General features: G+C 39.5%; 2 protein-coding genes across 4 annotated transcripts in view; one reads left to right on the plus strand and one right to left on the minus strand.

Annotated features, from left to right (window-relative positions):
• COQ10B (coenzyme Q10B) overlaps positions 1-2,026 on the minus strand; it is a 19,066-nt gene extending 17,040 nt beyond the window's left edge. The window contains exon 1 of the mRNA XM_051787985.1: positions 1,057-2,026. The gene's annotated coding sequence lies outside the window, so the exon portion shown is untranslated. The remainder of the gene's footprint in view (positions 1-1,056) is intronic.
• Positions 2,027-2,138: 112 nt separating this feature from the next.
• SF3B1 (splicing factor 3b subunit 1) lies at positions 2,139-25,741 on the plus strand. 3 transcript variants are annotated; one of them, XM_051786657.1, is made up of 25 exons: positions 2,139-2,261; positions 7,914-8,080; positions 10,009-10,110; positions 10,814-10,928; positions 12,776-12,855; positions 14,062-14,229; positions 14,387-14,621; positions 15,425-15,637; positions 16,025-16,146; positions 16,776-16,973; positions 17,065-17,166; positions 18,223-18,402; positions 18,845-18,931; positions 19,061-19,331; positions 19,602-19,747; positions 19,836-19,982; positions 20,140-20,265; positions 20,709-20,930; positions 21,184-21,366; positions 21,462-21,573; positions 21,660-21,780; positions 22,207-22,338; positions 23,173-23,445; positions 23,920-24,136; positions 25,120-25,741. In XM_051786657.1, the coding sequence occupies exons 1-25, from the start codon at positions 2,234-2,236 to the stop codon at positions 25,276-25,278; spliced, it is 3,906 nt and encodes a 1,301-aa protein (XP_051642617.1). In that variant the 5' UTR covers positions 2,139-2,233; the 3' UTR covers positions 25,279-25,741. The 3 variants fall into 3 exon arrangements, with proteins under 3 accessions (XP_051642617.1, XP_051642619.1, XP_051642618.1); XM_051786658.1 differs by lacking the exons at positions 2,139-2,261; positions 7,914-8,080; positions 10,009-10,110; positions 10,814-10,928 and adding an exon at positions 10,959-12,462; XM_051786659.1 differs by lacking the exons at positions 14,062-14,229; positions 14,387-14,621; positions 15,425-15,637; ... (15 more) ...; positions 23,920-24,136; positions 25,120-25,741 and adding an exon at positions 12,407-12,462.

Here is a 25,741-nt window from a genome sequence, read left to right on the forward strand (position 1 = left end):
AGTCCATATTCAGGGCTCTGACAGGCAGACAAAGAACCTGGGGCAACATACAGAATTTGCCAGGAAAGCAGGGAAGAGACACAAGCAGAAAGCAGTTTTCTCGTTGTTTCATCACAGCACAATTCCTGTTTGTTCTTTGTTTCCCTTTTATGGCACATTCCAAAATGACTACTTTAAAGTGTTCCTTGGGATCTCATCCCTGAGCTGAGTTCTGTTTAACGACAGAGGTAATGTAATATTGCAACTGTTCTGCTTAACATGAGTTGGAAGTCAGGCCAAAGAAACAAGAGAAAGTTACTGCAAATTGATCTTCATAGTGAATCTGAGCATGTGATGTTTCCTTAAAATAGTTACATGCATTAAATTCTTGCAGTAGGGAGTTAGTGTCTGCCTCAACCTCACTCCCACATGTCCCTGGCCAGCTCAGGAAATATCTCCTTCTGTAGCCTGTGAGTATGTGCAACTGCTTCCTTCCAGAAATGCAGAATGTGAGTTTAGTAACTCTTAAGACCCAGAAGCCCCTCTGCACCTTCAAATGACAGTTGCTCTTAGGAACATTTGAGTACACGTAGTTCTGTAAAATATTACAAGCAGAACTGTTCAACAAACTTCTGCAAACAAATCAATACAAAGCAGACAGATCTATAGATCAATTGGCTGATCAAATGTACATGTTAACACAAACACATGACCTTGGCATTATTTGCCTTATGACAACCCTCAAAAAGCCAAAATGTGACCTACCAGCTTTCCTAAGGGGAGTGATTGGTGAGGAGTCAATGAGTTTTGCCATCATGCATTTATCACCCATTTTTGCAAATACTTTGTACATTTTACCTTACCAGAAGTTTTCAAATTGACTCAACTTTGCTTGTTGCAGTGGCTTCTGAGATGAGGAACTTAGCAGTTGTACAGAAGAACTGCATGATAGTAAATAAACTCTAAGTTTACGTATGTCACTGTGTTATGAAATGTCACTGATGTGTTGTATGAGTAAGCAATCATGGACTTTGTCCTTAGGCTGCGCCTTGGTGTTTTACTGAGGTTGATACTCACTCGTACTAAAGTTCAGAGAATAACAAATGAGCTCATTCACAACATTTGACTGTGAGGGGGAGTTCCAAGGGCTTTGCAGGAGGACAGAATCAATCCCACTCGGTTATGACGTACATGGTAGACAGTGATGCTGAAATATGTGTACATCACATCCACAAAACTGGGAAAAAGTTGGTAAATGAAATGTGGAAGTGGTGTAAGGTCAGGGCAGTTAAACCATTTGTTTACATTCCCACCTGGGTCATGTGTCATAAACCTCTGATTGTTTGTCCTCCTCTCTTCCAGACTCTGTTGAGTTTGTCCATGAATTTATTGAACTTTAGAGTCTTAAAACGAACTCCATCAATGGTTTTGCCTGTGCCAAGTAAAAGGAAATGACTACTTTCCAGGATTTTTGTGCAGTGCCACTTTTAATGGCCTAGAAGTAATTTACTTCCTCTGCAGCAGCACAGTGCTATGACAGACATGTAGCTCTGATTTGCTCTCCACGTCGTCACTTTCTAAAGATTTTTATTGTTTTGAATTCATATACTGACTTAGAATTCTAATATGTAGTAACTTCTGCTTTTTGTTATCAAAGTCCACCTCCTTGATCTCAGATTATTTCTTGCATGAATCAACGATTCTCAGTTCCATCTTCCAGCAGGTTCGGCCAGTTTGGTGTCATCTGCCAATTTTAGAAACACAGCTTCCCTTTCTCCTTTACTACAATATCGGGTAGACTTGACCTGCCTGAGGGGCTGTCACCCAGTTAAGCCCCATCTTGTGGCAAGTGGACACACGTATGCTTTATTCTGGTGTGTTGGCACCGGGGCAGTTACCCTGCTTGGGTGAAACAGAAGGCCAAGCAGTTCGGCAAAGAGCGCAGGGCACCCCAATTCCCGCGGGAGAGCCCCGGATCAGCGGGCAGGACAGTCCCAGGGATCCCTGCCATGTTCAGCGGCCCCATCACGGCCGCCCGCACCGGAAATGCCCTCACACTTCCAATGGCACGGCGGCGGCGCCAGTCAGAGCCCGCCCCCTGCGCTTTCTGCGCTGCCATTGGCCGAGCGCGCCGTCCATCAGCTCGCGCCGCGGGCCGGGGTGCGCGCGTGCGCAGTGTGGCGCCGGGAGCCGCGCGCGGCGGAAGCGGCGGGGCCGCAGCAGTTCCGCCTCGGCATCGGTGGCGCTGCACAAAATGGCGAAGATCGCCAAGACCCACGAAGGTAAAACGGCCCGCGGGGGCCTCGCGCCCGCGCCCGCCGGGCCCGCGCGCTCTGGCATCGGCCGCCGATTGTGCTTCTTCTCACGTCAGCGCGGCGCCGGGCGCGGCCGGGCAAGCGGGCACCGGGCGGGCCGCGGCTCTGTGTAATGGCGGCTGCGCCGTCAGCGCCGGGCCCGGGCCGGGGGGGAGCTGGGGCCGGGGAGCGCTCGCTGTGCCCGCGAGGCACGGAGCGCGGTCCCTGCGCTGTCGCCCCACCGGCGCGGCCCCCCTGCCCGCAGGGCCCACGGCTGGCGCTCGGGGCAAACCCCGGGGCGGGTTTCGCATCGAAACGCCAGCGACGCGCGTTTATTGCGGTGCTGGAGCCCTCTGGCCTCGGCCCGCGGTGAACAGCGGCCGGAGGGGCGGGCGAAGGGGTGGTGCCGCTGGAGCCGGCGCGGCCCGGGCCCATCCTGGGCCGCCGCTGGATGAGAGAAGTGCCCCGGGGGAGGGGAAAGAGCGCGAGGGCTCCAGCGTGTCAGCTGCCATTTTACACGCGTTTCCTGCCTGTTTATGTATGAAAACTGTCTCTCGAGGGATTTGAGGAGCGAGGGCTTTCACAAGCCGTGTGTAATTCCCGAAAGCGGCGGAGCGCGCTGCTGCTTCCAGCCCTTCGTAGCGGGAATCAGAGCTGTCCTTGTGGACATCGACCGTGGCTCTTAAGTATCTTCAGGCAACGCATAATAATTTTGAGAATTATACCGCTTCTCTGTTTCTGCTTTTGAATTTTTTTACTCGTGTTTCTGTGTACGATAGGTGGTCTGTTTTAATTTACATCTGTAATTCCCTAATCGAAAACCACCTCCAGACGGTGGTTGTGCCCTGGGGGGTAGACAGGGCGCCCACGTGGTCATTGGCTTTGGGGATGGGGTTTCTTGTTTCCAGTTTTGCACTTAAACTTTTCAAACGGACAGCCATCATCTCCCGTGGGAGTGAGGTTAATATAGTCTTTAACACTGCAGACCTAATCTGAGTTTAGGGATGAAGAAGGGCTTAAACTGCTATCCTCGCTTTTTTATTATTTGGTTCGATTTTTTTTTTTTTTTGAGTTCTTGGACATTTCTGTAGAATTACAGGAGTTGTCGTTTGTTTTTATGTTGTGACCTGCATAAGGGTTTGTGAGAGTATTACCCATCACGGTGCTCTGCCTTTCGTATTACTTGAAGAGATTTTCGTAATAAAAGAGTAGAATTGTTGTAGGATTGTGTTTTTTTTAATTTAAAATGCTTGTTTATTGGAGCAAATGGTGATCCATTGACTTCAGTGAAAACATGGACGCGCTGCACGTTTTAATTAGTGTTGTATCAGAACACGTTTTAAGCAGGGAGTTGTTCAATAAAAATATGTATACCAGGGTATGATCATGTAATGCTCTTTCCCAGCTTGAACAGGCTTATTATTTTTCTTCTGAGCTCTATCCTATTTTTTCTTTTTCAGTTACTGACTAGTTTTCCAAGTTGAGTGTTTGTTACTAAATCATCTTAGAAGATTTTTCATGTATTTGTACTGGTTTGTTAAATACCTGTTGGCTGATGTGTTCAAGACACAACTGGAAAGATGCATCAAAACAGTTGGAAATTGTGTCAGCTACATAATTTAAGGGGGAACTCTATGTTTTAGGCTGAAAAGTAAAGTTTTAAATGGCAGCTTATAAAGCCTCAATAAATGATTGAGCTTTGAATTCTGCTGGAATTAGTTTTTAATTTAATTTTTTTTCTTGGTCAGCAAAGAACAAAGAGATCACCAAACATAATAGAGAGATCTAACGTGTATAAGAGTGCTAAAGTAGCTAGAAATAAATTGCATAGGGCAAGCTAAATGTGCAAAACTGTGATAAGGCATGAAAACGTAGGAACTGTTTACTCTGTAAAGTACTACTTCAGTATAGGGTCTGGTTCTGCTTTCCTTTTTTAATGTTGCAAGTAGAATTACATGTGTGGTAATGGAATACATATTTTGAGGAAGGCTCTCATGACCTGTCTGAGCTAGATGTTCACTGACTTCCAATTCAAATGTGTTGACTTTCATAATATTCAGCATTTATAGTATGTTTCAAACAGCTGTGCATGTTAAAGTTATTTCTTTTAAAATACCAAACTATATTTGAGTAAAATATAGAAAAGGTATGAGCAGGAAGATATTATCCCCCTCCTCTTTTTTCCCTCTTAACTCTCACTCCCTATACTGTTTCTCTGTCTATGACTGAAGTTTCTGTTGATGTCCTGGTTTAACTAAATCATCAAATGAGTACTTGCTTTGCACAATGTGTTTTTAAGCTTTGTGATTACTCTTCCTTAATTTGATTTGTATTAAAGTGCTTTGTTAAATAGGGTGTGAGCTTTTTCAGGACGTTGCACCTTAGCTCAAGGAAGGTAAACACATCTTGAACGTCAAAATAGCATTTTCCAGCTAAATATGTGATGCTTTCCAAAGGGGCTGCCAGGCTGCCTGTTGCTGCAGACCTCCTGGTTCAGGGGTTTTTGTGTATGTCAGGTGGGTGTTCTCTCAGAGTGCTCCATTTAAACTGGCACCCAGGAACTGTGTGGCATTAGGTGAAAGTTGTGGTGGCCACAGGTGGAGTTTGTTGACCCTGTCCTATGCAGACTTTCTTTGGTGTAGATAACCCGGCAGGATTTGCTGTGAGGAAATGAGAATGCTCCTTAGTCTGTTAACAGATGTAATCCCTGTACATTTAAAGGAGAAGGCCAACCATAAATGAGACCTGTACCCTTTTCAGTAAACTTAGCTGTTCAAAAATAAGAGAACAAGGCTTTAGTATGCTAAGTGTTGGTAAGAACTGTTAATAGGAAGTTATTTTTGCACTAATGCTATTGCTGCAGAAATCCTAGGATTATTTGAATAGACTCTATTGACGGTAGTCGTGGGGGGAGGCCATGCACAAGCAAATCTCTGTGGCCCATCCTGCGGGGCAGGGGCTTGTATTTGGCTGAGTTATGTGTTCAGGTTGATTCAGTGAACAGGTGATGGAAAGGCAGGATGATCCTGCATTGTAGGCAAGATCTGTAGGCTTTTTTTGTGTTTTGAAGTTGGTTACAGCTATGGATGTTCAGACAGGACTTTCTATGCTACTAAAGGAGGCAGAGTGTTGTTCTAGTAACTGCTCTTTAGAAATGAGAAACAGTGTTATTGTACTCTAAAATCACTCAGTGCCAGTAGTGTTGTCCTTGGGAGAGAAGGAAGCTTTGGGTATTCCCTTTCACTCCAGAGCTGCATTGCACCAGGCTGCAGAAGGAATCAGGAACTTGATCTGCTCTCTGGAAGAAACAGAAAGAATTAAAAAATCTGTGAGAAGAGTATTTTAGTTGCAGTGGCTCAATAAACATGCCTTAGGATGACTTCACCAAAGTGGAATACCTTAAGACGAGATGGGTGAGCAGGATACATGTGCCTCCAGAGGTGAGCAGAGACCCCTGAGGGCAAGAGAGAGATCCCTACTTTGGTAGTAGTTTCTTTCTGCTGCTTCTCTGGGAAGTAACATATTGGGGAGTAACGTGCCTCAAGTTCTGGGCTCAATGGATTCCCTTGTGCTGTGCAGGATTTTAGTGGGAGCTGGATGTACCTGCAGGCAGGAACCAGCAGGTGCTCACAGCTGGAAAATAAGGCTTTTGTCACGTTTCAGCTTCTCATGAGCTGAGTTTCTGTAACACAGAGGTGGCTGTCCAAGTTATTCTGCTCTAGATATCTCCAAAAGGTCGATGGAAGCCCTTAAGTGGCTGGAGCAAGATTTTAATCAGCCTCTGTGATATATATTCTGTCGGTGGGACTCTTGGTGAGTTTAGAAGCATATTTCTGCTGGCTTTACCACTGCAGGAATTGCTGATTTGCTGTCAGGTTTACTGAACACTGTGCTTCACTGCCAGCTCCTGCAGGCTGTGTGTGAACACTTAGTCCTGCTGTTCTCACTCAGCTATATGGCAAAGATTTCTTAGGTTAAACTGTGTGTTCAGTTGCCTCTCTAGAAAACATGCCTTTGTACAGGAGACATAATTTGGCTTACAGTGGTGTGTGGTTTGTTTGTTTGCTTGCTTTTTTTTGGTTTGTGGCAGTCTGATAAGAAAAGATAAGAAAAGGATCCAGCCCTGACTTTAAGTAAAAACTTTAAGTTTACAGTTTGAACTTTTAAACCAAGCAATTCTGATCCAATAATTTGCATTAGCAATAATCTTACCTTTAGAAAACCGGTATTTTAATTTTAATTTTTGTCAAATTTCTTAGCAGATCTTGTGGTATAGTGTCTTTTGCAGGCTGACTTGGTTGGAAAACCTTATGAAATTTTTTCATCCTGAAAAAGAGAAATGAACAATAGTAAACACCTAGTGAATAGTCAAGATTTAAGATTATTTATGAACAGAATTTCCTGTAGCTTCTTTTGTAAATTGGCAAATTTCTCTTAAGTTAATGTAGCAGGCAGTACCACTTTGGGTGGGAGAGGGTCAATCATTGGTGTTGGGTCTTTTGAGACCTTCCTCCCAAGCATGATCCTTTGTATTTCTGCAGCCATGAAATGCATCTCTTGGGTATTTTTTTGGCCATGAAAGTAATTGATTTGCTGAAGTTTACATTATATGGATAATTGCCTATACGTATCTGTTGACTCAAAATTCATAGGGAAACAGTGGTAATTTTATGGAGTTAGTTGTGCCTTAGTATACCTGCATCACAGTTATATTTGTTGAAGACAGTTGGATTACTGCAGTTTATTTTCTCACTGTGTTACAACAGATAGAGGAAGGCATGGTTTAATTTGGTTCCTTGTTTTGTGGATTAATAAGCTAGTGTTCTTTCTGAAAGTACCAAATTTCTATGGCCAAAGATGTCCACCAGAGTTGATTAGAGTTTGATCTTGATACAGTAAAAGAATGGCAAAGCTCCCATTTGTCCTGTTTGAAGGGTGTTTTGTTACCCAGAAGAATAGTAGACTCTTAAAAGATGGTGGTGCAGGCAGGAATAATGATGAGTAAATAACATCTGATCTGCCAAAGTGAAAAGGAACTGGTCCTAAATTTGGGGATTTTTTTTTTGTTAAATTGGTACCTGGTGGCATATTAGTTGTTTTTTTTTTTTAATTTATTTATTCAAAGACAATACAGCTTTGCAGTGTTGTTTTATTAAATTTCAGCTTTTAGAACTCTTGCAGTAGCTCTTTTGAACCGATTTGTTTGAATTAGCAAAATTGGTGATAACATTGTGGAGGGCTTTTTTTAATGAGAGGATTACATTTGTTGCAAAAGTGTTTTCTTAGTGTAGTGTTGAGAAATATTGCTGTGGTGTAAACTACCTTCTCTCCTATCTCTGGAAGATGAGATAGTTTGATTAGTTTGCTTTAGGCCATACAGTTAAAGTAGTCTGTGCAGGATAATATTACAGCTTCAGGAAAAGCTGCTTATAAATAGAATATACTTTATGGTATTTATTTCTTTATTATTTAAAGCATTATACTTTATGGTACTTTATAGTTTTGTGTGTCATGTAGGTTTGTTTCTTTTGTGATAATCTTTTGAGACTGGGCAAAAAACTCAGTTTGCTGTACATAGTAACATGATTATTACATACGTGTAATAAGACTGGTGGGGGTTTTTTTGTGTCTTTACCCTAGATATCGAAGCACAAATTCGAGAAATTCAAGGAAAAAAGCCTGCTCTTGATGAAGCACAAGGAGTAGGCCTTGATTCCACAGGATATTATGATCAAGAAATTTATGGTGGCAGTGACAGCAGGTTTGCTGGATACGTCACTTCCATTGCAGCAACTGAATTGGAAGATGTAAGTGATTTTATGTATTTGTTGTTTAGGGCGTGCAATCTAAGTATTTGTAGATCAATTTAGAGTAATTTTTAATAGCAGTTGTTTGTAGTAAAACATTTGTTGTCTTTAAAGCCATATTGCACCAAATATTTCTTATCTGGGAAGCTTATAATCATAGAATAGTTTGCATTGGAAGGGACTTCAAAGATCGTCTGGTTCCAACCCCCCTGCCATGGGCAGGGACACCTTTCACCAGACCAGGTTGCTCAGAGCCCCATCCAACCTGACTTTGAACACTTCCAGGGATGGAACATCCACAGCTTCTCTGGGCAACCTGTTCCAGGGCCTGACCACCCTCCCAGTGAAGTTGGTTTTTTTTTTTCCTAATATCCAGCCTAAACCAAGTCTCTTTCAGTTAGCAGCCATTCCTCCTTGTCCTGTCACTACATGCCCACATCCCTTCAGACGCTGCAAGGTCACAGTTAGGTCTTCTCTCAGCTGAACAAACCCAACTCAGCTTTTCCTCATAGGAGAGGTCTCCATCCCTCTAATCAACTTGGTGACCTCCTCTAGACCTGCTCCATCAGGTCCATGTCCTTCCTGTGCTGAGCACCCCAAAGCTGGGTGCAGCACTCCAGGTGGGATCTCACCAGAGCAGAGCAGAGGGGCAGAATCCCCTCCCTCACCTGCTGGCCACGCTGCTTTGGATGCAGCCCAGGACAGGGTTGGCTTTCTGGGCTGCCAGAGCACATGGCCAGGTCATGTCCAACCTCTCATCCACCTGCACCTCTGAGTCCTTCTTGGGAAAGCTGCAGTTTTGAGCCTGGCTTGTACTTCATGAATTGCCCTTTGAGAGCCTTGTAGGCCCAAGCAAAAGGCAAAAAGTTGTGGCCTGGTAGTTAATCGGTGTCAGCCTTGCCTGAGTTAATTAACTTTGTTCTGTTGTTGCTGCCAAGATTAAAAATGACAGTAAAAAAATTCTGATAAATCTTTGTCCAACAAACTTTAGTGACTATTCTAAGATTTTTATTTTTACGTAATTTCAAATTTGAGAGCAGTTTTGAGCATTGGCTTTGTCACTGTGTTATATTCTCCTTATGTATCCTGCTTGGAAGATTACTTGATGTTAATTTCTAATTTAAACATTTGATCACGTTTTCAGTTGCAGGAGCAGTCAGAAACTGCAGTTCTAGTCATAAATACATAGGTAACTACATATTATACCAAGTTAATTATATTTTTAAGAGTGAAGAAGATTGTTATGTGCAGTTTAGTACTAGTTGATATGTTGATTTTTATTTTTTTTTAGTGTCATCCATAAACTTTTAAGGATTCCTTAATTAAAAATTTCTGTTAGTCTGGAACTCACTGAAAAGTTTCCTAGTTTTAAGAGCAGTTTTCCTTTTGGGTTACTGTAAGTTATGGCATAGAAACTGAGTACTAATATGAAGAAATAGATAACAAAAGTGAGTGCCCCTTATTGCCATTATGATTGAGTAAGTATAATAAACTAACATGAATATATCTCTGAATTGTTCACTGTTTCTGAAGCTTTTTTATAGGGTTATTTACTCAAGCTTTGTTCCATATAGCTGACTTCTAAGAGAAATAGCTTGATTATCAGTGCACCAGTTTTCATATGCCAACTAAGGAGCTGTATCAGAAATGGTAATACGAAATACAGATGTTTTGTCTAACTAGTGTAGATAAACACAAGCATACTTGATAAAAGGTAGCATATTTCAGAATACTTGAGCCTTGTAGAGAACAAGACACCTTTTTAGCGGTATGGATGTAATAATAAAAGCTATATGAGAAAACTTGCTAAAATTAGGAATAAACGTGTCCATTTCCATCTTTTCTGTGACCACAGTGTGTTCATTTGATGTTAGTTTACCTAAATATAATATCAGCATGACAAATTTTTCATGTCTTTTTACTGGCAGGATGATGATGACTACCCTTCCACCAGTTTGCTTGGGCAGAAGAAGCCAGGGTACCACGCTCCAGTGGCATTGCTTAATGACATCCCACAGTCTACTGAACAGGTACGTCTCAACTGAAGGCACAATAAAATACTGGCTTAGGTGTTAGGGGAAAGAAGTGTTAAAATTTATCCATAGCACACCTTGTCTTTTGGAAATACAAGATGGATGTAAAGGGCTATTTTTTTTTAATTTTGCTGTAAGCCTGTTACTGCTTTAGCTTGGAATTTCACAGGGGGATAAAAATTGGCACTTGTGCATGTAAAGCCCATATGGGCATATAAACTAAACTATTGAGTTGTTTTTTTTTTTATTGAAAGTCACATACTTCAGAAATCAAAATAACTGGAAATCTTAATGGCCTTTATACATCTGGTTTTTTTGAAGAAAACGTAATCATGTAATTTATATTCCTGGAGTATTTTTCTATGAAATTCAAAACCATTTGAAGTGGCATTAAGTCACACTACCGAAAGAAAGGGAAAGGTTGACAGCACAAAATGCTTTTGTAACATGGGAATAAACTCTTAATATAGAAGATTTTTATCAGAAGTGCTTTCATAAGAAGCTGTGTTAAAAAAAGTGAAATTCTAGTTACGGGAGTAAAATTTATGTTAGCGTAACCTTTTGACATTATGGAACGTTGAGATGAAAAATAATCTACGCCTTTTTAGGAATACCTGAAAATGAATGCAGTACCAGACAGATTTCATATTACTCCTCATACATATGTGACTAACAGGCTTTTTTTTTTGTTTGTTTTTAGTATGATCCTTTTGCAGAACACCGTCCTCAAAAGATTGCAGATCGGGAAGATGAGTACAAAAAGCACAGGCGGATGATGATAATTTCCCCTGAGCGTCTTGATCCTTTTGCAGATGGTAATTTATTTTGACTTTTCTATACCCTGTATGGAATTTTTTGTCTTTAATTGTCTTTAGCCCTTTGATTTCTGTTGGCATGCTTATAAACTTAGTTTTGTTTTTAAACATCCCCTTTTCATAGAGATTTGGTTGAAAATCTAGATGCCATATACTTCATCTTTATAATACGAGTTTTCTTTCCAGGTAGAAGGACAAGAAAATTGTCAATGAGCCATTGCCATAGAAACACAAAGGGTTAAAGGTTTCTCTTTTCTTTTGTTTTGGGTTGTGCGTTGTACTTTGAACAACTTGTGTATTGAGTGCTCAGATTCATTCAGTACCTTGAAAGTTTTCATTCCAAGTCATAGATTTACAGGGTTACTGCTTTTGAAATGCTAGTTCTCAAATAGAGCACCTTATTCTTACCATCCTATGTAAACCTTAGGTGGTATAGCTAAAAGAAACAAGAGCATATATAAGACTTTGATACTACTAATAGTTCAAGTCTGTTCTGATAATTTTAGAATGCAAGTCAGGAAAAGGGGTGTTAGTGGGTCTGACAGAAATTTTCTTCAGGTGAGTGAGTTTCACATGTGGCAATAAGATGCCTCTTGGCTTAAAATTAGTAGCTGTTTTGCAGGTTTTACAATTGAGAATTTCAGCCTGCATGAATTAATAGGGATATTAATTATTTTACTTGCTTAATTGTAATTGATATAAACATGTATTGTCAGAATTCACAGGCCCATACTAACTGTCCTTAATTTCTTTCCTACAGCAGTACTGCTATATGCCAGTCCTGTCTGCATTCTTAAGGGTGCAGTTCAACACATCCTGTGTAGATTATGGTGAAAAAGTATTCCAAAGGAAAGTCCTATCAAAGCTAGTGTCAGAAAGACACAGCCAATTGGGCAGTGATCTTCAGCGTAGAAATGTTTAAGAAGTGTATTTTTTTCCCTAAAGTATAATGCTATACCACTTGTATAGCAAATCCGCACATTTTTCTTTAAGAAAAGTGTTTTTCTTGACAAGTCTCATTTCTATAAAGTTGGGCTTCTTTTAAAGTATTTAAAAATTTAATTAATGCAAGATACACAGCATAAAACAACATATGGTGTACAAAACCCATTTCCTGTGAGTATTGTTGTGGTGGTGTATGTACTGTATTGCATTCAACTCCCAATCACAATTGTACCTTGAGAGAAGAAGAGGGGGAAAGTGTCATCAAATGGTTTTGTGGGGTTTTTTGTTTTGTTTTGTTTTTATTTTTTAATGAAGCCCTGTTACAATATGACACTAGAAGGTCTGTGAGACATGTCCAGATTTGTCAAACTTATAAATGGGTCTTTATGATAAAACAGTTTAAACATTACTTAGGTATGCAATAGTTATTTATAGTCAGATAACAAGTAGGATTTAACAGCTTACACAAGGTAATGTTTTGATTATAAATATCTTTCCAAAGTGTTACTAATGGTAAAGAGATAATTTTCTAGGCTTCTATTCTGCTGCTTGAAGTCAGAACTGCTGATGGAGACAAAGGCACGAAAGTGTACGTATTCCGGATTAGCAACCCAGGAACCCATCACTTCTGAAGACTCTTAACTGTGTTGTCATTTTATCATTTTTATCGGCTTTAAAATATTTGTTTGAAACTGCAGTAGTTATGTTTGTGTTCAAACAGGTTAAATTGATCAGCAAACTGAATAAACGTAAGATACATGTAATTTTTAAAATTTTCGATCAAAAAGTAAAATTAAATGATCATGGAATAATATAATACTAGAGCAGGACAGTAGAAGTCAATAGTTTCTGCTTATCCTGTACTCATTGTGCTCCATTCCTGTTGCTGTTCTCTTCCACAGGAGGGAAGACTCCAGATCCTAAAATGAATGCCAGAACATACATGGATGTTATGCGTGAACAGCATTTAACAAAAGAAGAGGTGTGTTTGGGGGAGGGTTTTCCACTTGAACTGAGTTTCAATTTACAGCCTTCGAAAGCACGTTAAGAGAGTGGGAAGATAAATTCTGTTGACTTTAAAGTCCTTTTCCTTGGAAAATCCTGTTCTTCACATATTGAAAGTCAATAGAATTTAAAGATGAAAGTTTTGGAAAACATCCGTTCTACATAATAACTCAGTAATGCAGGGAGAAATATACTGAGACTGTTTTCATATGGATTTTTTTACAGCACTTGGGCTTTGTTGTTTATTTTCTTACAGAGGATGAGAGACAAATTCTTAACAGTGACTGAGAAGTATTCAGTGTCAGATGTTTATTTTTGTGAGCTCTGTGTAAAGAGAATCCAGGGAGGTTTTAAAAGGCTTTTGTTCAAGTACTTACAACAGATGTTGCAGTACTAAGATGTGATAGAAGGTTGACATTTGATTTTAAATATTAAGAAAAAAGAAAAGGAAAAAAAAGGGTAAAGCAGATGCTTTAATCATGGCTCTTAAAAATTCATTTTAATTTGTAAAAAGATACTGGTAATAAATCAGATTTCTTGTGTAAAACCTACAGTGCCATCTTGTTAATTGGAGCAAGACCTTGTAGTTCCAGTGACTTCTGACATTGATTTATACTTGTCTTACCCTAATTTAGGATTTAGTTCATAGTTTTGACAGTCTTACTGCTTATGGATCCATCGATAAGTGCAGAACAGTCTGGGTTAGTGTGCTGTTTCACCAATATCATCACAGAATTTTAAAGAGGAAGCCCAGGGCTTTATGTCATGGGATATAGCTCGCATGAACATATTTTCTAAGTCATCCACCTTTAATTTACTGAAGTAGAAGTTGTTTGAAACAGATGGGTAATGATTTTAAGGCATCCATATGGGTGACAGAAACGGATAGCTTTCAGAATTCTCCATGCACTTGCATTTGCTGTAAGAATGGCTTTTATAGAAAAATCAAATCAATCAATTCAGCCCCTCTAAGCACATACCTGCTCTGTCAATACAGAATAATTTGAAAAAAAAGTGACCTTGAAATGAAAGCAGTAGCTAATTGCATGTTATTTGAGCAAAACCTCAAAAAACAGCGTAAAAAGATATGGTGGAGCTGAAAAAACTCTTTCAAAGGTATAATCTGAAGAGGCCTTCTTGAGAAATATGTTTCTTATGTTTGTATTTTTGTGCTTTTGAATAGAGGGAAATTAGGCAACAACTAGCTGAAAAAGCTAAAGCTGGAGAGCTTAAAGTCGTCAATGGAGCTGCATCTCAGCCACCTTCAAAACGCAAACGGCGTTGGGATCAGACAGCTGATCAGACTCCTGGTGCTACACCTAAAAAATTGTCCAGTTGGGATCAAGCAGAGGTAATAATCCTAGTGCTCATCAGCTATCTAAAAAGACATTATTAATGCTAATCCTCTTGAATGTCAGAAGTTTCTTACTCTATTTAAAAAGAGCAACTGGCAACCTTTTACTGTATAGTGTGAGTGATACTGATGCTTCTGGTCTTGTCTTGTGTAGACTCCTGGACATACACCATCTCTGCGATGGGATGAGACTCCAGGCCGTGCAAAGGGCAGTGAAACTCCTGGTGCCACCCCAGGCTCGAAAATATGGGATCCAACTCCCAGTCATACACCAGCAGGAGCAGCAACACCTGGCCGGGACACGCCTGGTCATGCAACACCAGGCCATGGAGGTGCCACTTCCAGCGCGCGTAAAAATCGATGGGATGAAACACCAAAAACAGAAAGAGGTATTGATGGCAAACTGGAACGTGCATGATAAGTTTTGAATGGTTAATTGCATTGGATTTTTTCACTTTAAGCTAACAGTGGGTTCAGAAGTCAGGCAAGAAGTAATTGTGCTCTGACATCTAGTGGTTGAAGTGGAATGTTGTTCTTGTCGGAGTTGGTAGCGTTGAGTTCTGCCTGTGAGCTTCACTCACACCTGTGAAAGTATCTCAGCTCAAAAACTGAATCAAAGTTTGGTGGTGTATCTACTGACTGCTGCAGGGTGGGATTTTCATGTGTAGAGGACATAGTGAGGGAGCTCACGTTGCATTGCTTTTTGTAATACATTTGTGTGTGTTGGCTCTGAATGGTTTAATTCTTTTGAAGAGGTTTTCATTAAAACAAGTTTTGGAAGCGTTTTCTCACCTGCCTTACTTAAATTTGGCTCTTGTGTCAGAACAGTGGAAAATTGTTGCCTAATGCTTTTATTGAGGGAGTACATGGAGTAATTTGTTCAGTTTCTACAATACCCGATTAATTCTGGTTTTTTTAGAATATTATCCTTTTATGCTAAGAGTCAGCAAGAAGATGACACATTTTTGTCATAAAAGGAAATTCTCTGTTGCATGTTTTTAGTGTAATGGTTGTATTTTTTTCGATATTCACCAAAGTAGTCTTTACTTTTTTGTCTACTCTTTGTTTATTTGATATTTTTTAATTTGTATAGAAATGAGGACAAGATACTGAAAATGAGTCTGGATATTGATCCTATAGTTGGAATATGTACTGTTCAGCTTTGTGCAAAAATTGTTTTGTTCTTCCTTAGATACCCCGGGCCATGGCAGTGGATGGGCTGAGACACCTCGTACAGACAGAGGGGGGGACTCCATTGGTGAGACACCAACCCCAGGAGCAAGTAAAAGAAAATCCCGATGGGATGAAACGCCTGCGAGCCAGATGGGTGGCAGCACTCCTGTTCTGACACCTGGCAAAACACCCATTGGGACACCAGCTATGAACATGGCAACACCTACACCAGGTAAGCTCAGTCCCTTGGCTACAGCTTCGCTTTGTTTTGTGGGTATGAGGATCTACCTTTCTATTGTATCTTGAAATAGGCTGCTGGCTAACATGCTCTCTTGCCTGTAGGAAAGCATTCAGTATGTGCTCAGTTTACTCTTTTCAATGTCCTCAGCAACTTGGTTCTGGAGGGGAATTGAGACTTAAGTAACATATCTGTTGCTGCTCAGTTTAGTTGGTTAAAAATTTCCAAAAGGCTCTCTAAAAGTCTGATATCTTACTGCAGATTTCAGGTGCTATGGAAACACGAGAGCACAGAAAAGCTAAATTAACAAGTAATCTCCTTCTGCATACAGAAGATTTTTTGTTAAAAAATACTTTTTTTTTTTTTTAAATTTGAATACAGGTCATATCATGAGCATGACTCCTGAACAGCTGCAGGCTTGGCGCTGGGAAAGGGAAATTGATGAGAGAAACAGACCACTTTCAGATGAGGAATTGGATGCTATGTTTCCAGAAGGATATAAGGTAATTCATCTGGATTAAATACAGCAGACCATGATGGGGTTTTTTCTTGCCAGGGATTACTGATTTTTTTTTTTTTCCCCCCTCCCCACAAATAGTATGTTTCATGTTAACTATTGATTATTGATAGTAGATGCTTGTTTGATTTGGTTACTGATTTTATTGTAAATCCATTAGAAGGGAATATCTAAAGGTGATCTGAAAGGCGGGTTGTTCTGCTTGTCTGTGTTGGGAATGCCTGTCAGGGCCAGAAATGAGCTCTGAATGGACTGATAAAAAAATATTTTTATCCCCGTGTAGAAAACAGAAGAGAGTAAGAAGCAAGTTACTCTGTTGATGCAGAATTTGAAGTGCTTCTTTAATACTTGGAGACTTCAAATTTTATTATCCAAGCTCTCAACAGTGGGAATGAGCTTTCTTCTGGAATATTGTCAATACAAGATAAGCAGAAATAAAAACTATCGTAGTGAATTTGTATTGGTGTGAACATGGGATCTGATGTAGGCAATAACGCTTCTAAAAATCCCTAAACAAATAAAATGAAAGCTAGAACTCGAGCCATGTTTTGTATTTGATGCCTCCCTCTTTTTATGTCGGTTGCATTAAATTAAATTTTGTTCTTTCTCCTGTAGGTTCTTCCACCACCGGCTGGTTACGTTCCCATTCGCACTCCAGCTCGGAAACTTACAGCAACCCCAACACCTTTGGGAGGGATGACTGGATTCCACATGCAGACAGAAGACCGGACTATGAAGAGCGTTAATGACCAGCCATCTGGAAATCTGCCATTCCTGAAGCCGGATGATATCCAGTACTTTGATAAACTGCTGGTAAATGAGATTTCACTCATGCTGATGTAGCTTTCCTGTTTTCTTTTGAATATGTAACAATGCCCTTTTATTTGTCTGGATTTATTTGTAGGTTGATGTTGATGAATCAACTCTGAGTCCTGAGGAACAGAAGGAGAGAAAAATAATGAAATTGCTTCTGAAAATAAAGAATGGCACACCTCCCATGCGAAAGGTAAGATGAATTGTCAGGTGCATTTATGTAATTGTTTTTCAAAAATTGGCAAGAAAACAAGTGATGCAACTGGAAAACAGTTGTTTAATACCAGCTGATGCCCAGCCAGTCCCTGAGCAGGGGTTCTTGGCCATCTTTCTCCCTGGTTTATACGCTGAGCATGATGCCATATGGTGTGGAATATCCCTGTGGTCAGTTGAGGTCAGCTGTCCTGGCTGTGTCCTCTCCCAGCATCTTGTGCCCCTCAGCCGCCTCGCTGGTGGAGTGGGATGAGAAACAGAAAAGTCCTTGACTGTGTGTAAGCCCTGCTCAGCCATAATTAAACATCCCTGTGTTATCAACACTGTTTGCAGCACAAATCCAAACCACAGCCTCATCCTGTGAGCCTCATCCTCAGCAACTGTGAGGAGAATTAACTCTGTCCCAGCCAAAGCAGCACATCTGTTTAGTGCTTTCTTCCTCCTCTATATCTCTGTAGCTTTTTGTTTGTCATTCAATGTAGTTTAGTATTGGTGCTCTTTCTGCAGTAATGTCAGTCACTAAATGTTTTATGGCTTGAATAATTTTATTTTACAATTTTAAGAGACTAGATTTATAGTTCCTTTTGCTGACAGGGCTTTGTAATTTTCTGGATTTTACTTCCTACACTTAAATTACCAGTGTAGCTCTTAGTTAAGTTTTGGCCTTAAACATTAGGTAACACAGTAGCAGTCTTTTCTGCTTGGGTTTGCTCTGAATTTACAAAAGCACCAAGCTGCCTAGGTGCAAGTAAGTGCTGTGAAGCTGATTTTTAGATGGAGACAATATTAGACCAGAAGCATGCTTTTCTTGAAAATTGAACACCTAGGAGCTAACCACATGGTGTTTGTCATCACACATTTGTGTTTAAACAGATCAGCATAAATTCGTTTGAAGTAGAGTTTTGCCCTAATAGGGGTAAGTATTTTGAAGCCTGTGGCTGCAGTCAGTTACATTTTAACTTGGTTAGTATCTGCTTTGTAATTGTTCACTGTTGTTTCCTTAGTTTTAACCAGCGGGCTTTTTGGTTTTGTTCAGGCTGCGCTGCGACAAATCACTGACAAAGCTCGGGAATTTGGGGCAGGGCCGCTGTTCAATCAGATTCTGCCTCTGCTCATGTCACCAACACTTGAAGATCAGGAACGTCACTTACTTGTCAAAGTCATCGACAGAATTCTTTACAAATTGGATGACTTGGTCCGACCATATGTGCACAAGGTCTGCTGCAGTTTAGTATTTCATCTCTGATTTGCCTTTTCTGCACTTTGTGTGCATGCTGGAAGAGGATGATACCATGTTTTTTTAACATAATTGGCTTTCATATTTCTTAAGCCAAACTTTAAGTTTTTATAGTGGAATTGAAGTGTGGGCTTTTTAGTATTATGGCATGATGTAAATATTATATATATTATATATATATATATCATGCATCATATTGGAGGTGGGAAGGGAATCTTACCTGATCTAGGTAGTATCACTGGACCACGTCCTTTAGAGACAAAAAGCTGTAAAAACAACATAGATTTATTTTTTTTTCTGATCATAATAAAATTTTAAGCTTGGATCCATGGAATCATCTTTGTTTCATGGACTCTACTAGAGCCAGAAATACTATTAAAAGTTTTAATGAAGGGCAATATTAATTTGTTCATTTTTTTAGATCCTTGTCGTCATTGAACCACTGCTGATTGATGAAGACTACTATGCTAGAGTGGAAGGCAGAGAAATTATTTCAAACTTGGCTAAGGTAAAATTTCATCCTTCATCAGAGCACGAAGTTAGCTTACAGATATAGCTGCATGTTTATAGGTGTGGCAGAAGAATTAACTGTGCTGTTCATAAATCCAGTTGGTATGTTTCCTGTTTTTTCCTTCAGGCTGCTGGTTTGGCAACAATGATCTCCACAATGCGACCTGATATTGATAACATGGATGAATATGTCCGAAATACAACAGCTCGAGCCTTTGCTGTCGTTGCCTCTGCTCTGGGAATTCCTTCTCTGTTACCCTTCTTGAAAGCTGTCTGTAAAAGCAAAAAATCCTGGCAGGCTAGGCACACTGGCATCAAGATTGTGCAGCAGATTGCTATTCTTATGGGTTGTGCTATCTTGCCTCATCTCAGGAGCTTGGTTGAAATTATTGAACATGGTAAGTTCTGCTTTTCCAGGCTATTTTTTTTGTACTCACTTTACATCTGGAAATTTTTTCATACCCTCAGTAAGGCACAGTTACAATAAAGTGCTGGTTTTGTTTTTCTTCTGACACTGAGAAGCATTTCAGCTGACTCTGAAAGAGGAATAGTGGTTCAGTATTCCTGAAAATAAATTAATCCCTTTTACACTGCCCCTCTGTTTTTGCTGTTTTGAACTTAAGACACAACAAACACAAGAAGTGCTACTAAACACTACTCTTTTGCAGGGCTGGTGGATGAGCAGCAGAAAGTTCGCACCATCAGTGCTTTGGCCATTGCTGCTCTGGCTGAGGCAGCTACACCCTACGGTATTGAGTCATTTGATTCTGTTCTGAAGCCTTTGTGGAAGGGTATTCGTCAACACAGAGGAAAGGTATATCCAAAATACTTTCTGTAGTTTGAACTGAAATGGATGTGTACCCTCTGTAACTAATTAGAGACATATTTCTGCCTTTAAATAGGGTCTGGCTGCCTTTTTGAAGGCTATTGGTTACCTGATTCCACTCATGGATGCCGAGTATGCAAACTATTATACCAGAGAAGTCATGCTAATCCTTATCAGAGAGTTCCAGTCTCCTGATGAAGAGATGAAAAAAATTGTGTTGAAGGTATGTCAGAATGATTGTTTAGCATTGATATTGATTATGTATGTATTTCCTTTTCTTAAAAAGAAACAAAAACCCCCAAACCAACCAAATAAAAAAACTCCAGCCTAAAACCCACACCCCACAGAATTAAAATTGTTGGATTTTTGTTTCCTGCCAGGTGGTAAAGCAGTGTTGTGGTACAGATGGTGTTGAAGCAAACTACATCAAAACAGAAATCTTGCCACCTTTTTTCAAACACTTCTGGCAGCACAGAATGGCATTGGACAGAAGGAATTACAGACAGGTATTTTAGTGGGTTTTTTTTTGTTGTTGTTGTTGTGTAGGGTTTTTTTTTTGTTTTCTTTTAGTTGGAAAATTATTTACAGTAGAATAAAATTCATATTAGAATGTTCATTCAGGCTAGATGCTTAATTTTGTCTGTGTCCTGAAACTGATTTTTGTTTGTACTAGTGATTTGGGAGTTGTGTAGCTAAGAAGGCTCTCAGGCTCTTAGGAGTTTATCAAGACATTTTACATCTGTGTGTATGAGTCTACCTCAGTTGTACAATGGGGTAGGTTGCTCCATTTGTGTTAAAAACATTCAATGATTTCTAAAGGTAAAAACAGTTGTTTGTAGTGGACTTAACGTTCATGATGCTGTTTCTCTTCAGACAAGAGAAATTATTTTCAAGATGGAGAAAGTAGATTTTTAACAATGCTTGCTTACCTAACATTTGTGTATTTCAGCTGGTTGATACAACTGTGGAGCTGGCAAACAAAGTGGGAGCAGCAGAAATTATTTCTAGAATTGTGGATGATCTGAAAGATGAGGCTGAGCAGTACAGAAAAATGGTCATGGAAACAATTGAGAAGATAATGGGAAATCTGGGGGCAGCAGACATCGATCATAAACTGGAAGAACAACTTATTGATGGTATCTTGTACGCCTTTCAGGAACAGACAACAGAGGTATGGCCAGGGGTGTTCAGTGTGTGGTTTACTTCAGTTGTAAGCCATTTCACTGTTAGCAATACAGAAATGTATGCTTCTAAGGTAGATTTTTTTTTTTAGAATCACTTTTTAGATGTCACTGCTCTAATCAATGAAATCCAGAAGCAATCCCTGAAGTGTTAGCATTTTAATGGCAGTTTTAGATGGTGTCAGCTTTAGTTCAAATGTAGTGTTGCTGTTGGTCTGATTTTTCCTTTGTTTTTACACTCAGGATTCTGTGATGCTGAATGGTTTTGGCACAGTGGTTAATGCTCTTGGCAAAAGAGTTAAACCCTACTTGCCACAGATCTGTGGTACAGTTTTGTGGCGTTTGAACAACAAATCAGCTAAAGTCAGGCAGCAGGCTGCTGACCTCATCTCTCGTACTGCAGTGGTCATGAAGACTTGTCAAGAGGTATTGTATGGACTTCTCCTACCAAATTTGCTCTAGCTTGTCATAGTAATGAGAGGGGAGAGAATTAACTTCTAAATCTTTTTACTTGGTTGCAGGAAAAACTGATGGGACACTTGGGTGTTGTTTTGTATGAGTACCTGGGTGAAGAATATCCTGAAGTACTGGGCAGCATTCTCGGAGCACTTAAGGCTATTGTGAACGTTATAGGTATGTTTTTGTGTTCATTGCATGGCTGTTCAAGAGAAAAATGAACAGGCATTATAAAACTAAATGTGCCTCTTGGAATTCAACAGGTATGCACAAGATGACGCCACCCATCAAAGACCTGCTGCCACGTCTCACACCTATTTTGAAGAACAGACATGAGAAAGTGCAGGAAAATTGTATTGATCTTGTTGGGCGCATTGCAGACAGGTAAGTTAAGTAATGAGGACATACCTGACCCTCTGTGTGGGCAGTTATTGCAGCAAAAGCTCCAGTTGAGTACTGGATTTAGCATCTGGGTATTCTCATATCTCTTGATATCTCTGAAGTTCTATGTAGAGCTTCAGATGGGAGATTTAGCAGATGGTCTGTTGAACATATTGTAATTATATTATTTTTAAAGCACTTTATAAGAATTATGTTGTCCACTTATGCAAACTTAGAATGCACACAATATAATGAGTTTTGAGTACACCTTTGACTGGGGAAAGTCTAATATTAACAGATACCTAATTAAGGAAATGGTAATGCAGTATCCCTCTGTTGATAGCAAATGAATAGGTGCTGCAGTTTCTGTGGTTTTATTTAAAAAATCCTGACATCACTGAAGAGATAACTCACTTTATTCACTTTCAGAGGTGCAGAGTATGTTTCTGCAAGAGAGTGGATGAGGATCTGCTTTGAACTGCTTGAATTACTAAAAGCTCACAAGAAAGCTATCAGAAGAGCCACAGTGAACACCTTTGGTTATATTGCAAAAGCTATTGGGTAAGTTGGTTTAACATTTACCCACTTCTACACACAGTTACCAAATATAGTGATGATTGGCAGTTTTCTCCTGAGAAATAATCAAACTTCTCTACATTTTAGATGTGCAGACTTGGTTTTACTCATTTTGTAGAGGAATACAGCCACCTATTCTTCATTATCGTAGGATACTGCACTTCTGAACACAGTGTGTAGACTAGCAAGGTTAAAGTACAATTTGGTAGTAAAAACTATTTGTCCCATGAATTTTTGATACTGTGATATGCATTCAGACCCTCTTTGTATTATTTCATAAACTCTCCTTTAAATAATCTTTCTTATTTTGTTTTTTTTCCTAAATCAATACTTCTGTTTGCAAAGGATTTTTTGCCTCTAAGGTGATGCTGCAAGTCAGCAAATTGTAGAATGAAGCACAGTTTCCATCTTTTAAGTGACATATTACTTAATGCACATACAGCAAGCAACCAAGGAGTGCTGTAACTGCATTACCTCTGCAGACATAACCTGTCTCTGTCAGTGTGTACAGTTTTATACAAGTTTGTAATCACCTGTGGGATCAGAGTAATAGTGGGGATGCTGTGCTACCCTCCAGGGTTTACATGAGGCAGAACAGAAGGCAAGGAAAAACCCAAGTAGAGAAAGAAAAATATGTTGGTTATGAAAATAAATTGCTTCAGCTGTTTGAATTTAGTGGTTTATGTTGTTTCCCAGTTCTCTAAACATTTTTTAAGGGCTAAGCCATGCTTCTCTGCCACTTGCAGTTTGAAACTCAACCTACTTGATCCAAATCCTCCCTGAATCTATTGACATGGATGCCCATGTTATCTCTTTCAGACCTCACGATGTGTTGGCAACACTGCTAAATAACCTGAAAGTACAGGAAAGGCAGAACAGAGTATGTACTACAGTAGCAATTGCTATTGTGGCTGAAACATGCTCACCTTTCACAGTGCTGCCTGCACTCATGAATGAATACAGAGTTCCAGAACTGAATGTCCAGAATGGTGTGTTGAAATCTCTTTCTTTCCTGTTTGAATACATTGGAGAGATGGGAAAAGATTACATTTATGCTGTTACACCATTGCTTGAAGATGCTTTAATGGACAGGTGAGTACACTTCCTCTATAGTACTTAGACATAATCATATTATAAGTATATAGCTGGTTCTTAAAAGTAGCAAATATACATATTATCCTTGTTTGCTTAGGGTTTTAAGTAACCAGCATGATTTGCAAGCTGTTATTTGCAAATAATTCACATTATATGCTCCAATTTTATTAATATTTTGAAAATTAAAATGATACAAGTGTCTTAAGTCAAGATTTCTTACATTAAAACTGCTTTTGATAATTTATGTTGTTGGAGCTTTTGCTGTGGAATTAGTGTGGATTAATTTGTCAGAAAATTTCCCATCTTTTTTCACTTCACTGATTTTTGATACTCTGCTTCTTGCAGAGTTAAGTGGGGAATAAAGGTGTTATTAGTGCTTTTTAAAAAAGTGTTTTGAAAAGGAATGCTGTGCTTGTCCAACCATGTTGCTTCTAAGTATAGTTTGTTAATAGACCATTGTTCTCTTTGCAGGGATCTTGTGCACAGACAAACAGCCAGTGCTGTGGTGCAGCACATGTCTCTTGGTGTTTATGGGTTCGGCTGTGAAGATTCTCTCAATCATTTGTTAAATTATGTGTGGCCCAACGTGTTTGAAACCTCTCCTCACGTCATTCAGGCAGTCATGGGGGCTCTGGAGGGCCTCAGAGTTGCTATTGGTCCCTGCAGAATGTTGCAGTACTGTTTACAGGTATGTTCCTGGGTGTGCTGGGATAGCAGAGACAGCACTTGACTTTTTTGCCTCCTGGAAAGTCCTTGCCTGACAACTGAAGATGATTTCCAGCAAAGAAATACTGTGGCTTTTTGTCTCTTTAAAGTTTTCTTTAAACGTGGCATTCTGTACTAAGGATGTGAATAACTGAAACATGCAATAAGCAGAGATTTTGTTCTAGTGAGGTAGCTGATTACATTGCAGAACTTGTGTGGAAGTAGCCGATGACCTAGAATATAAATTGACTAAAATAGCCTGGCACTTTAGGTTTGTAAATTGGAAGCATCTTACAAATTTTGAGAACGTGAACTAATGACTGGGGAATAAATTAGTCATGTAAGGGCTTAAGAGAACAAGTAATCAGTGAGATAAATAAACAATAAATTAACATATTGGCTTAATATTGAGTCAGTACGATTTGTTATTAGCTGAGAAAAACAGTAAGACATTTAAAACTCTTAAAAGTGAAACCCTAGAGAACAGTACTTTGATTAGAATTTATACTGTTAGATCAATACACATTTACAGAAGATGAACTGACTGGTATGTGCTGGTAAAATCTGAAGGCTCCTTTTCTGTGTCATTGCATGTAACAGTTCTTGCTGTGTTGGCTGCAGAACCTAAATTCGCCTGACAGATGGGGAGCAAGGATTAGTGTAATGCAGATCAATGTAGAGAAGGTGTGACAGCATTTTATTAGTTATTTGCAAATAAGAAATTTAAGAGTGGGGACCTTAGCAAAAAGATTCTGACATCAGTAGGAAGGTGAAAAAAGTTTCTTGCAGTGTATGTTTTTGCAAGTACTACTTGAATGTCCCATTGTATAGAACTGTCCTTTTCCTGGAGCTTTTGCATTCTGCCAATTTATTAAGTGCTTATTTTTGCAACACTTGATTAAATTCAATGAAAGATATTGACACCTTTTAAGCTCTTAATAAATTCAGTTCCATTCTGTTTCCTAGGGTTTGTTTCACCCTGCCAGAAAAGTCAGAGACGTTTATTGGAAGATCTACAATTCGATCTACATCGGCTCCCAGGATGCTCTGATAGCACATTATCCAAGGATCTATAATGATGAAAAGAACACCTATATTCGTTATGAACTTGATTACATCTTATAATCTTCTTGTTCAGTTGTTTGTGTTTAATGCACAGCTGTTGTTCAATTAAATGCTTCAGATTTGACGATGTAAAATTTTAAAATTTGGAGATCAGCGTAGGGCTGGTCAGAGGCAGAGCTAGGTATCCAGTAGCATGATTTTTTAAATATGTCCTTGTTTTTTGATGTTAAACAGTTAAAGCCAGTAGTGACCAACAAAACAGTGATTACAATGTACTGGAGGGATTTCGTTTTGGATCCATCTTTCTGAAGTTTTAGATTTCATTCCTTGTGTTTAAAGGGGAAGTTTATTTGAGAAATAAACATTTGTGTATAAAAACTAATTTGTGTGTGGTTTTTGGACAGAGGGGCTTGTAAAATGAGGCCCTTTGGATTAAGTATTTGTTCATGTAATAAATAGGTGGTATAAAACATTTTAACCCTTTTTGTCATCCACTAGCTTTTGAATAAATAAGAAAAATGTA

This window comes from Manacus candei, unplaced genomic scaffold, assembly GCF_025592945.1.
Source record: "Manacus candei isolate 608988 ecotype Guabito, Panama unplaced genomic scaffold, ASM2559294v1 h1tg000023l, whole genome shotgun sequence".
Classification (NCBI taxonomy): domain Eukaryota; kingdom Metazoa; phylum Chordata; class Aves; order Passeriformes; family Pipridae; genus Manacus; species Manacus candei.